This window comes from Littorina saxatilis, linkage group LG1 (genome assembly GCF_037325665.1).
Source record: "Littorina saxatilis isolate snail1 linkage group LG1, US_GU_Lsax_2.0, whole genome shotgun sequence".
NCBI classification, from domain to species: Eukaryota; Metazoa; Mollusca; class Gastropoda; order Littorinimorpha; family Littorinidae; genus Littorina; species Littorina saxatilis.
In genome coordinates this window covers 109,652,794-109,667,002 of record NC_090245.1, presented here as the reverse complement: position 1 = coordinate 109,667,002, position 14,209 = coordinate 109,652,794, and the positions used below count along the sequence as shown (strand labels likewise).

The 14,209-nt window shown below is 42.5% G+C and overlaps 1 protein-coding gene across 3 annotated transcripts in view; it reads left to right on the top strand.

Annotated features, from left to right (window-relative positions):
• The window catches only part of LOC138949824 (uncharacterized), a 209,577-nt gene that overhangs the window by 7,274 nt on the left and 188,094 nt on the right, over positions 1 to 14,209 (top strand). For all 3 annotated transcript variants that reach the window (XM_070321607.1, XM_070321613.1, XM_070321603.1), the window contains exon 3: positions 10,566 to 10,753. In XM_070321607.1, coding sequence (XP_070177708.1) covers positions 10,566 to 10,753 — 188 coding nt within the window. The remainder of the gene's footprint in view (positions 1 to 10,565; positions 10,754 to 14,209) is intronic.

Genomic DNA, 14,209 nt, shown 5'->3' with positions numbered 1-14,209 from the left:
ACTTTTGTTCATGTTTTATGCAAAATCACCAGCATTTGTTTAAATTGATGATGTTGGTAATGTTGGACACAACAATTCTGGTGTCAAAAATAACTTACGTAATAATTTTCAGACTTTGCCTGTAACTGTGAATATTTGCCATTGTTGCAATGAATCGAATGAGTGAGATCATTTCAAACTGTATCAGGAACCTCTTACACACCAGACTAGATTTCAAGAGTACTAGAATTCAAGCATAACAGACTTCACAATTTTGGTGTCTTCATAACTTACGCTTGGTGTCTTCATAACTTACGCTACATCTGATTCACTTGCCATATTATTTTCAGGCCTTCACTTTTGTTTTCAGTTGTGTTGCATGGTCTACCAGAAAGGTGATCAATTAAATCAGCAGCATTACAATGCTGCCTAATCTTGTTCTTGTAAAAAAGTGATGGACTTGCCAAATGATGTAAGTAATGGTGTCTTCACAACAACTATTTCTTGCTCAATTGATTTACACAAAATGTAGGTGCTGTCTGGCTGGATTTTATGGATAAAATGTAACTCAAACACTAGACAAAATCAAAGATTCCAAAAGTTTTAACTTGATAGAAATATCTTGCAGTTGGTGTCCACCAAATACTTACATCATTGTCCATGCATACCTATGATTGACGATCAATAAAGGAAAGAGACATGAAGGCAATTATGTTTTGACTTTTATTTCCGGTAAAGCTGTGTTTTAGCTCCCATTACAATCATAGACTTTTCCATCTGAGCATTTTTTATTTTTGATGCTCATGTCAGAATTTCATTGCTCAGTATTGTGCCTGTCCTCACATACAAACTGGTATCATCAGCAAAAAGTTTAATGACAGATTCGATATTAATGACAATATCGTTAATGTACACAAGGAACAACAAGGGCCCCAGAACAGAACCTTGGGGAACACCTGAACAAACACGTCCGTATGTCGATTTCCTGCCTTGGATAACAACGGCTTGTAACCTGCCTGTCAAATAATCTTCAAACCATTTTAATAAAACACCTCTTATGCCTATAGCATATAATTTATGCAACAAACCCTTGTGCCACACTCTGTCGAAGGCTTTTGATATATCACAGAAAACAGCCTGAGTCGTCAACTGCTTATCTAAGGATTGACAAAAATCGTCATACATACTCAACAACTGGAAACTAGTTGAATCACCAGGAATAAACCCTGACTGAGAAACTGTTAATAAATCATTCTCTGTGAGATATCGAAAAACATGGGCTTGAACACATTTTTCCAATACTTTTCCAATGCAACTGAGTAATGAAATCGGACGATAGTTACTGCAGTGTTCTTTTTCACCTTTCTTATAAATGGGATTCACATGAGCTACTTTCCAAATTTTCGGAAACTTTCCCTCAGCCAACGATCTCTGGAAAAGGGTTGCAAGCGGATTTGAAATAATACAAGCAGCAAGTTTAAGAAGTTTATTGTGAACCAAATCAGGACCTACTGCTTTCCTAACATCGAGGTTGTTTAGAACAGCGTACACCATTTCGGTAGTTATCACGAGAGGACTAATGGAAATGGGCTCTTCTTCAACTGGTGGAACGTCATCATCATGACCTTGTATATGCGACTGTCGTAGAAATGCTTCATTAAAAACCTCGGCTTTGTCCTCTGCAGAGTAATACACAATTCCATTGCTTTCAATGGGCGGAATCTCATTTGTACTCATTCCTTTCTTTTTCAAAAAAGAGTTGACTACCTTCCACCAGTCTTTATTGCCAAAATTATGAGGTGACAATATTCTATTTTCTAGTTCCCTAATGTGCTCTTCTTTCCTTTTTCTTATAACATCAGTCAAATTATTTCTCAACCGTCGGAAAAGAGACCAGCACCATACAGTATCCAGACGTTTGGCTAATGCGTGAATATATTGCTTTTTCCTAATCAACTTTTTGATTTCCTCGGTGATCCATACAGCATCGTGTCCGTTCATTGTCACTACCTTTACAGGCATACATTCTTTAGCTATCATCATTAACTTATCGGAAAACATTTCAGCGGCGTCATCAATGGATTCTAAATCGACTATATTATTCCAATCTACACTTTCCATATCTTGCAACAACTTGTCAACATCGATTTTGGAATAATTATATAGTGTTCGTTTGAATGAACCACCCGACGGTAAGTCATAATTCAAATATACAAAAGGACACGAGTGGTCACTGCATACAGGTGGTAGAACACCAACTCTTTTTACCAAGTTAGGACACGGAGTTAATACCAGATCGATTATAGTTGACGAGGTATCGGTTATTCGAGTGGGTTCTGATATCAACTGAGATAAACTGTTTGTGTTCATTAATTCCCGCAGATGAAACGGGGGGTTAACAGTACAATCAGCGTTGAGATCACCAAAGATAATAAACTTATGTGGGGTATTCATGGCAAGTTGAACGGAATCGTTGATAAGAAGCCAATGGTCGACGGTTGCACTCGGTGGTCTATAAAACACACCAACGAGAAGAGTATCTTGACCCAACTTAGTCTCAATCCAGATCGCTTCCAAATCAGGTATACACAAGTCGATCCTCGGTTTGCAAATCAGATTACTATTTACATAAACGGCTACGCCGCCGTGGGAATCCCCGGGCCTATCACGTCTAACTGGAGGGTGGTAACCTTTTAAGCAGATGCAGTCTTGGTCAACTTTGTCCAACAGCCAGGTCTCAGATACAGTTATTATATATGGGCGCAGTTCTTTCAAAAGTTGATACACTAACTTGATAATAGGTCCGAATGATCGTATTAAAACTTCATAATGTTACCTGGGACCTACATGCCAAATAAATCACAAAATCCACTCTTAACGGCGGGCGCAATTCGCGGTGGGATAGAACAGCCGTTCGGCTAATCCGCCAGCCAGCCAGCGACAGCGACACCAGGCTTTGCGTGCGTGCATGCTTTGCGTGCGTGTACCACTGTGCGCGAGGAGTATAGGCATTTGAGTTCACTGGCGAATGATAGAATTGGTGGCTTGGTCGAAAGCGTTTCCGACTATGGCTAAAGTGATCTGGGTTCGATTCACGGCATGGGCTGTCTATTTTTTTTTTATATTTTTATTTTTATTTTTTTTTTATAATAAATTCTTGTTTACTGTTGTTTATTATGAACGTTTTAATGTTTTATTTTACTGTAATAATTTTTTTAATTGTGTAAAATAAATAAATAATTTTTTTATTTATTTATTTTTTTTTTTACATCCAAGGGATCCGGGTTCGATTCCCAGCATGGGCGGTCTATTTTTTTTTTTTTTTTTTTTTTTAATTCTTGTTTACTATTGTTTATTATGAACATTTTAATGTTTTATTTTACTCTAATAATTTTTTTAATTGTGTAAAATAAATAATTTTTTTTTTTTTAAATCCACGTGCACAAGACAAAAACTTTCATACTGGGGGAGCGAGCCAGTCTGAAGAGTACTCGGGTCCAGCGCCAGCGTTTTTTATATTAACGCAGGTATCTCACTATCTGTTATGAGTTTCGAGTGTGAGATGCCATGGCCCTGTGGATTATGGATGCTCTGAGGGAAAATTTCTTGAAGAATGAAAAGTATAGATCTGCTCTTTTGACGGTGAAGTAACAAAAATGGTCTGAAAGAAGGGAGTTTCGACACTCAAAGATTTAGAGCACATATTACATGCACTGTAAATTGTGCATGAGTTCAACAGACAATAACACAGTTGACAGAGAAAAGTTTCCAGGTCAAGGAGTGCTGACTTCCTGCTGTGTGTGGCTGTGGGTCACCGCTTATTGTGCTGACTTCCTGCTGTGTGTGGCTGTGGGTCACGGCTTATTGTGCTGACTTCCTGCTGTGTGTGACTGTGGGTCACCGCTTATTGTGCTGACTTCCTGCTGTGTGTGGCTGTGGGTCACCGCTTATTGTGCTGACATCCTGCTGTGTGTGGCTGAGGGTCACCGCTTATTGTGCTGACTTCCTGCTGTGTGTGGCTGTGGGTCACCACTTATTGTGCTGACATCCTGCTGTGTGTGGCTGTGGGCCACCGCTTATTGTGCTGACATCCTGCTGTGTGTGGCTGTGGGCCACCGCTTATTGTGCTGACATCCTGCTGTGTGTGGCTGTGGGCCACCGCTTATTGTGCTGACATCCTGCTGTGTGTGGCTGTGGGCCACCGCTTATTGTGCTGACTTCCTGCTGTGTGTGGCTGTGGGTCACGGCTTATTGTGCTGACATCCTGCTGTGTGTGGCTGTGGGTCACGGCTTATTGTGCTGACTTCCTGCTGTGTGTGGCTGTGGGCCACCGCTTATTGTGCTGACTTCCTGCTGTGTGTGGCTGTGGGTCACCGCTTATTGTGCTGACTTCCTGCGGTGTGTGGCTGTGGGTCACCGCTTATTGTGCTGACTTCCTGCGGTGTGTGGCTGTGGGTCACCGCTTATTGTGCTGACTTCCTGCTGTGTGTGACTGTGGGTCACCGCTTATTGTGCTGACTTCCTGCTGTGTGTGGCTGTGGGTCACCGCTTATTGTGCTGACTTCCTGCTGTGTGTGGCTGTGGGCCACCGCTTATTGTGCTGACTTCCTGCTGTGTGTGGCTGTGGGTCAGCGCTTATTGTGCTGACTTCCTGCTGTGTGTGGCTGTGGGTCACGGCTTATTGTGCTGACTTCCTGCTGTGTGTGGCTGTGGGTCACCGCTTATTGTGCTGACTTCCTGCTGTGTGTGGGTGAGGGTCACCGCTTATTGTGCTGACTTCCTGCTGTGTGTGGCTGAGGGTCATGGCTTATTGTGCTGACTTCCTGCTGTGTGTGGCTGTGGGTCACCGCTTATTGTGCTGACTTCCTGCTGTGTGTGGCTGTGGGTCACCGCTTATTGTGCTGACTTCCTGCTGTGTGTGGCTGTGGGTCACCGCTTATTGTTCTGACATCCTGCGGTGTGTGGCTGTGGGTCACCGCTTATTGTGCTGACTTCCTGCTGTGTGTGGCTGTGGGTCACCGCTTATTGCAGTACAGTGGAACCTCCTTTTTGACTCACATGCGAAGCAAAAGTGAGTCTATGTACTCACCCGAGTCGTCCGTCCGTCCGTCCGTCCGGACGTCCGTCCGTCCGTCCGTCCGTCCGGACGTCCGTCCGGAAAACTTTAACGTTGGATATTTCTTGGACACTATTCAGTCTATCAGTACCAAATTTGGCAAGATGGTGTATGATGACAAGGCCCCAAAAAACATACATAGCATCTTGACCTTGCTTCAAGGTCAAGGTCGCAGGGGCCATAAATGTTGCCTAAAAAACAGCTATTTTTCACATTTTTCACATTTTCTCTGAAGTTTTTGAGATTCAATACCTCACCTATATATGATATATAGGGCAAAGTAAGCCCCATCTTTTGATACCAGTTTGGTTTACACATCATACTTTAACCTTTGCCGTGCTTCCTGGGTTCACCTGTACCCAGAGACACACTAAAATCATTGTAACTCTGGAACCATTAAAGGTATCGTTTTGAAATTTTAAGTATCTCTCACACACATAATTTGCTCTCTGTCTGCAAATTTTTAGTGTGTACATAACAAAACATTAAAATTAATTGATTATGTTAATTAACATAAACACTACCGATTGCGCGGGTTCACGCAAACCCATACTTTTAAAGAGTAGTAGTGATTGTAACTATCCCTCTGCCGACGGCGCGGGTTCTGCTACACCCATAATTACCAAAGCAGCGGAACAGTGTCTGTCTGCCTGTTTGTCTCCAAGAGACTGTCTGTCTCTCTGTCTGTCTCTCTGTCTGTCTGTCCGTATCTCTCTGTCTGTATGTCTGTTGTCAGTTGCTCTGTCTGTCTGTCTATCTGTCTATCCGTCTATCTGTCTATCCGTCTATCTGACTGTCTGTCTATCTGACTGTCTGTCTCTCTCTGTCTCTCTCTGTCTTTCTGTCTCTCTCTCTCTGTCTCTCTGTCTCTCTCTGTCTCTCTCTCTCTCTGTCTCTCTGTCTCTCTCTCTGTCTCTCTGTCTCTCTCTCTTAGTCTCTCTCTCTGTCTCTCTCTCTTAGTCTCTCTCTCTGTCTCTCTTTCTTAGTCTCTCTCTCTCTCTCTTTCTTAGTCTCTCTCTCTCTCTTTCTTTGTCTCTCTCTCTTTCTTAGTCTCTCTCTCTCTTTCTTAGTCTATCTCTCTCTCTTTCTTAGTCTCTCTCTCTCTTTCTTAGTCTCTCTCTCTCTCTCTTTCTTAGTCTCTCTCTCTCTCTTTCTTAGTCTCTCTCTCTTTCTTAGTCTCTCTCTCTCTCTCTTAGTCTCTCCCTCTCTCTTTCTTAGTCTCTCTCTCTCTCTTTCTTAGTCTCTCTCTCTCTTTCTTAGTCTCTCTCTCTCTTTCTTAGTCTCTCTCTCTCTCTTTCTTAGTCTCTCTCTCTTTCTTAGTCTCTCTCTCTCTCTCTTAGTCTCTCCCTCTCTCTTTCTTAGTCTCTCTCTCTCTCTCTTTCTTAGTCTCTCTCTCTCTTTCTTAGTCTCTCTCTCTCTTTCTTAGTCTCTCTCTCTCTCTTTCTTAGTCTCTCTCTCTCTCTCTCTCTCTCTCTTTCTTAGTCTCTCTCTCTCTCTCTCTTAGTCTCTCTCTCTCTCTTTCTTAGTCTCTCTCTTTCTTAGTCTCTCTCTCTCTCTCTCTCTCTTTCTTAATCTCTCTCTCTCTTTCTTAGTCTCTCTCTCTCTCTCTTTCTTAGTCTCTCTCTCTTTCTTAGTCTCTCTCTTTCTCTTTCTTAGTCTCTCTCTCTCTCTTTCTTAGTCTCTCTCTCTCTTTCTTAGTCTCTCTCTCTCTCTTTCTTAGTCTGTATCTCTCTTTCTTAGTCTCTCTCTCTTTCTTAGTCTCTCTCTCTCTCTTTCTTAGTCTCTCTCTCTCTTTCTTAGTCTCTCTCTCTCTCTTTCTTAGTCTCTCTCTCTCTCTTTCTTAGTCTCTCTCTCTCTCTCTTTCTTAGTCTCTCTCTCTCTCTTTCTTAGTCTCTCTCTCTCTCTTTCTTAGTCTATCTCTCTCTCTTTCTTAGTCTCTCTCTCTCTCTTTCTTAGTCTCTCTCTCTCTCTTTCTTAGTCTATCTCTCTCTCTCTCTTTCTTAGTCTCTCAGTCTCTCTCAGTCTCTCCCTCCCCCTCTCCCTCCCCTGCAAGAAGTCGGTGAAGGGAGAAACTCGATGCACCCACTGAAGTAGCGCTGTGGGTTTCCCTGAACCCACCCTGTCGTTAGAGAAATAAACGGTTAAAAACCCTCTTTCAAATGTATGGGTTCAGACAAACCCGCATCGTCGGGCGTGTGTAGTCAAAAGCGGCATCCGGCAAAGGTTAAGACCCCCCAATTTAAGACTTCCTGCCTGACTTGACAATTTGAGACAATGACAAAAGGTGACGTTTTCATGTCAGTATGTCCCAAATGACATCACCAGTACATTTTTCATTCTATCTAATCTGTTTTCGTTCTATTTTTTCTAATAACATGCGTTAACAATTGATTGCCAACTGGAATGGAAGAGCACAAAAAGTGTAACTTGATATGTAGTTTCTCTAGAGGGAAAAACATCTTCCACTTTCATGTCAGTGTGTCCCATGCAACATACATTTGCCAAACAGCTATGTGTAAGTAGATTATTTGTTAGTGGTATAGAAAATACTGATCAACAATCAAAGTCAGTTTTCACATTCATTTTCTACCTATTTCTTATTTGTCTATTCTTTTGGCAATGGTGAAATGTCAGCAATCGTGTGTCATTCGGGACAGTAGACATGACACCTGACCTTTTGTCACTGTCTCATTTCTCATGTGGAATTCAGTGTTGTGACACTATCCAGTTGACAAGCTGTAGATTTCTAAACAGGCCCTGCTGTACATACTGTACATTGTTTCTAATATTGATTCCAAGGTGAAAACATAACAATTACAGTATAAATAGAAACAGAAAAGGCAATACCAGGTGAGTGGACATGTGAAAAATCAATACAGAAAAAGGGTGAGTGGAGGGGGGAGAAAGGGGGGGGGGGAAGGTGGTGTAGAAAGGGATACCATCATGGTGGCTTCAGCTGGGGCCTTGGGGGAGAGAAGAAAGAAGGCTGCCCAAGATGCCAGTCTCAGCCATTGGCACTATTGATTGGTCCACCTTTGCTCAGTGATCAAGTTGTGGTGTTTTCAGTTCAGGGAAAGGGACACAACTCCAGTGTCATCTCAGGTCTCTGGGGCTCAATTTCAGAGTGTCCATGACGTCAGTCAAGCCTCACAAATAAAGAAATATAACAGTTATAAAACTGACATTTTAAATCGACCAGGCTTTCATCAACAAACTGATACTGCTCACAATGTTGATGATGTTTTCACCCCCAATGAGATGTTTTTGTCAAGGAATTAGATTATATCGCACTGGGATTGCATGTGTGGTTTTCTGTTGTTGTTTTTTTGGAGGGGGGGGGGGGGGGGGGGGGCATGTAATTTAAAACAAGTACAGCAAATGGCGTTGTGCATAGTAGACTTTGATTTCCCATTCATTTGCTGTAGTAAAGTGTTTGCAATCTCAAGAACTAACAGTCTAAGTTGCATACGATAGATCTATAGGCAATTAGTTAGAGGGCACATGCTTAAGAGACCAACTGCCATCTTAAATGATCTATTTGATATTGAGTCATCAAGCCAGAATGCACTACCGGACATGTATTCCTGCAACAAAATGTTAATCTAATATACTTTGTATAACTTTACATGATATCATATAGCCAGACTTAATGCAACAAGCACACACACACACACAGTGACACACACACACACACACACACACGTACACACACACACATACACACACACACACACACACACACATACACACACACACACACACACACACACACACACTTTTGTGTGTGTGTGCTTGCGTGGGTATGTGTGTGTGTATTTACTGTTGTTATGGGACATGAACTAAATTTGTACAAGACAGACATTTAATCTCCTGCATTTCGTCAACAATGAGTTAATTAAACCAGTAAAACATGACTAACTACTCATCATCACAACCCCTGAAGACTTCACCGATGACTCATTCTCACAATGCTGTTCCGCAGGATACCTCCAAGGGTCCGCGTCGATGTCTGACTAATTCTCACAATGCCGTTCCACAGGATACCTCCAAGGGTCCACGTGGATGTCTGACTAATTCTCACAATGCCGTTCCACAGGATACCTCCAAGGGTCCACGTCGATGTCTGACTAATTCTCACAATGCCGTTCCGCAGGATACCTCCAAGGGTCCACGTCAATGTCTGACTAATTCTCACAATGCCGTTCCGCAGGATACCTCCAAGGGTCCACGTCAATGTCTGACTATATAAATTCTCACAATGCCGTTCCGCAGCATACCTCCAAGGGTCCACGTCAATGTCTGACTAATTCTCACAATGCCGTTCCGCAGGATACCTCCAAGGGTCCGCGTCGATGTCTGACTAATTCTCACAATGCCGTTCCACAGGATACCTCCAAGGGTCCACGTCGATGTCTGACTAATTCTCACAATGCTGTTCCGCAGGATACCTCCAAGGGTCCGCGTCGATGTCTGACTAATTCTCACAATGCCGTTCCGCACGATACCTCCAAGGGTCCGCGTCGATGTCTGACTAATTCTCCCAATGCCGTTCCGCAGGATACCTCCAAAAGTCCGCGTCGATGTCTGACTAATTCTCACAATGCCGTTCCACAGGATACCTCCAAGGATCCGCGTTGATGTCTGACTTAATTCTCACAATGCCGTTCCGCAGGATACCTCCAAGGGTCCACGTCCATGTCTGACTAATTCTCACAATGCTGTTCCACAGGATACCTCCAAGGGTCCACGTCAATGTCTGACTAATTCTCACAATGCCGTTCCACAGGATACCTCCAAGGGTCCACGTCAATGTCTGACTAATTCTCACAATGCTGTTCCGCAGGATACCTCCAAGGGTCCGCGTCGATGTCTGACTAATTCTCACAATGCCGTTCCACAGGATACCTCCAAGGGTCCACGTCGATGTCTGACTAATTCTCACAATGCCGTTCCGCAGGATACCTCCAAGGGCCCGCGTCGATGTCTGACTAATTCTCACAATGCCGTTCCGCAGCATACCTCCAAGGGTCCACGTCAATGTCTGACTAATTCTCACAATGCCGTTCCGCAGGATACCTCCAAGGGTCCACGTCAATGTCTGACTAATTCTCACAATGCCGTTCCGCAGGATACCTCCAAGGGTCCGCGTCGATGTCTGACTAATTCTCACAATGCCGTTCGGCAGGATACCTCCAAGGGTCCGCGTCGATGTCTGACTAATTCTCACAATGCCGTTCCACAGGATACCTCCAAGGGTCCACGTGGATGTCTGACTAATTCTCACAATGCCGTTCCACAGGATACCTCCAAGGGTCCACGTCGATGTCTGACTAATTCTCACAATGCTGTTCCGCAGGATACCTCCAAGGGTCCGCGTCGATGTCTGACTAATTCTCACAATGCCGTTCCACAGGATACCTCCAAGGGTCCACGTCAATGTCTGACTAATTCTCACAATGCCGTTCCACAGGATACCTCCAAGGGTCCGCGCGACATCGACGCCCAGGCCATCATGAACGACCTGAAGGCCAAGCGCGAGGCACTGGACATGGCCATCGCTGACATCAAGTCCGCCATCCAGCGCAGCAAGCAGGTGGCGCTGCAGTCGTCCTACGAGGGAGGGCCGGGGGAAGCCACTGAGCCTGTTTGGATCCGCAGGTATGTGCAGCGACTTTCAGTCCTGATTCTGTCTTGTTGTTAGGATCCGCAGGTAAATGTAAAACAAGTTAATGAACAGAAATGTTGGACAAACAAGTGTGAGAAGCGTGTTAAAAGGGGGAAAGTGAGCAGCAGGGGATGGGGGAAAGATGGTCCCAGTGTAGCAATACATCCCCTTTACCATGCAATTTTGCCTCCCTTTTATCAAGTACATTTCGTGTAATAAGGTGGGGTTTTGTGACATAGTTTATTTAAACTCAGGCCTTCGTTGCAGTGAGTTTCTATGTCTTGACTACCCGAAAAAGTGATTTTATCTTTTAAGCGAATGGCCTTGGTCACAGATGTAGACTCAGCTGGTGGTACAACTCCAACTCAAACTTATTACTCTTAGAAAATACTTTTTTATTCCAACAATGAGATTGTAATGTTAACGTTTGAAAAGAAAAGAATTCAACTACAAACAAGACTGCATGCGGACAAAATATTGGTAACAGCTTGCAGTCTGCATTGACAAAAGAATACAAACAATTCCCTCAGTCTGTTAGCTTGTTTACGAATTTATGTGTTTGCACATTTTAAGACATTGGTAAGATCAACTCTCAGTCAACTATTTCTTCTACTACTACAAAGATTTTGTGAAAGACAGAAGATCTTTTCTGTTCCATTCTTGATGAAGCATTAATTTGATTAAATAATTAAAAAAACATGAATCGTAAGGTACTGGAACGTTTTAATGTTTACAAAACAAGACATTCACAAAACAGTGTAGAGAAAAGCTGACAGCTTATGTCACCTCAGTACGGCAGAGGGGAAGCCTTGACAGCTGACCTGCATTGATTTTAGCTTTGTTTATCCTACACTGTCTTACACACTTCCCCAACAGAGGCTGTATTTTTTTTACTAAGAGTTTGTAGGGCAAAGTGATGTGACATTTGTCAAAGCAGCTTGCAAGATGTGATAATAATGTCTCAGTGTGTATGTGTGTTAGCACATGTATGTATGTGTGCGTGCCTTTCTTTGTTTGTTTGTCTGTTTCGGTTACACTGTGGTTTAAAGACAATTTTAAATTCTGCTGATTGGAAAAATTACTTTGTGTCATTTTCATTTTCATTTGAGATGGTATTGATCAGGATAATGTTCGAATCAGATCATCTCTAGCCCGTTAAAAAAGAAGACTGTGATTAGCTGCGAGGATACCTTACCAGTTTGCATTTCTTGAGTTGAGATTCTCCCTCGAAAGTGGCGTATGGCTGCCTAAATGGAGGGGTAAAAATGGTCATACACATAAAAAAAAAACACGACTGTACGTGTGAGTTTCACCCATGAACACAGAAAAAGAAGAAGAGTTCACATTCTTCTGGGTGCATAGTGGTCAGTAGATTTGAGTTGGAAGAAGAGTTAACATTCTTCTTGGTGCATAGTGGTCAGTAGATTTGAGATGGAAGAAGAGTTAACATTCTTCTGGGTGCATAGTGGTCAGTAGATTTGAGATGGAAGAAGAGTTAACATTCTTCTGGGTGCATAGTGGTCAGTAGATTTGAGATGGAAGAAGAGTTAACATTCTTCTGGGTGCATAGTGGTCAGTAGATTTGAGATGGAAGAAGAGTTAACATTCTTCTGGGTGCATAGTGGTCAGTAGATTTGAGATGGAAGAAGAGTTAACATTCTTCTGGGTGCATAGTGGTCAGTAGATTTGAGATGGAAGAAGAGTTAACATTCTTCTGGGTGCATAGTGGTCAGTAGATTTGAGATGGAAGAAGAGTTAACATTCTTCTGGGTGCATAGTGGTCAGTAGATTTGAGATGGAAGAAGAGTTAACATTCTTCTGGGTGCATAGTGAAGATGGAAGAAGAGTTAACATTCTTCTTGGTGCATAGTGGTCAGTAGGTTTGAGATGGAAGAAGAGTTAACATTCTTCTGGGTGCATAGTGGTCAGTAGATTTGAAATGGAAGAAGAGTTAACATTCTTCTGGGTGCATAGTGGTCAGTAGGTTTAAGATGGAAGAAGAGTTAACATTCTTCTGGGTGCATAGTGGTCAGTAGGTTTAAGATGGAAGAAGAGTTAACATTCTTCTGGGTGCATAGTGGTCAGTAGGTTTGAGATGGAAGAAGAGTTAACATTCTTCTTGGTGCATAGTGGTCAGTAGGTTTGAGATGGAAGAAGAGTTAACATTCTTCTGGGTGCATAGTGGTCAGTAGGTTTGAGATGGAAGAAGAGTTAACATTCTTCTTGGTGCATAGTGGTCAGTAGGTTTGAGATGGAAGAAGAGTTAACATTCTTCTGGGTGCATAGTGGTCAGTAGGTTTGAGATGGAAGAAGAGTTAACATTCTTCTGGGTGCATAGTGGTCAGTAGGTTTGAGATGGAAGAAGAGTTAACATTCTTCTGGGTGCATAGTGGTCAGTAGATTTGAGATGGAAGAAGAGTTAACATTATTCTGGGTGCATAGTGGTCAGTAGATTTGAGATGGAAGAAGAGTTAACATTATTCTGGGTGCATAGTGGTCAGTAGGTTTGAGATGACACACAATGAGTGGCTGCACCAGGCACATGTCCCAAAGACTGCATGCACGGCTGATTTTCATAAACTAAAGTAGTTGAGTTCAAATGTTTCCTGAAAACAGTCATCTTGCTAAAAGCTTTTTTTGCTGAGAGCTTGATGAAAATTGCAGTAATGTCCCTGGAACAGCACTGCTGATGTTAAACTGCCATGCGCCATTCCATGTGATGATGCTGATGCATGTTTTGATGGTTTCTTTGGCCAGTAGAAGTTATCATTGGAGGCAAGCTTTGTTTGCTCATTCTGCTTTAAATGTCAACACAGTAGTCATGTGAGTGTGTAGGGCAATGAAGTGGCTGTGTGGGTAGTTAGTGAAGACAGGATGGGAAGAAGTGTGGATGTGGCTTGGTTGATGCAAATCATTGAGTGTAGTGACTGAAAATAAAAGATAGAGAAACTTGGGATGAACACAAGCATTTGTGGCCTTATAAAAATATCAGAGATTTATTCATCTTTTACAGCATATCTGTGGTGTGCTACGTTGTCATAGTGTTTATAACAAAACAGCTGATCAGTTACATTGAGAGGAGCTAGCTTTATGTGTCTGCAACAAAACAAAGTTTGACTCACTTTGAATAAAAAAAGGAGAATAAGGAAAAGAAAACCCATAGTGTTTTTGCTTCGTCCAGTTTGGAAGGGGCAAAAATTGAGAGATTAGTCACAGTACCATTTTACCATCAGGTTTTGCCTGTTATGTCTCTTGTTTGTTCAGTTTAAAGACTTTTAGGTCAAAGTTCTTGTGAATGCTTTATTTTGTCGATTATTATGTAAAACATTCCACAGAGGTAACTTCTCTTGCTTTTCAGAAGCATTTTGTGCTGTTGACAGACACACTCATTTCATAAACATTATAACCTCTCTTGGTGTTTGATTCTGTGTCATTAAGAGAAGCATTTT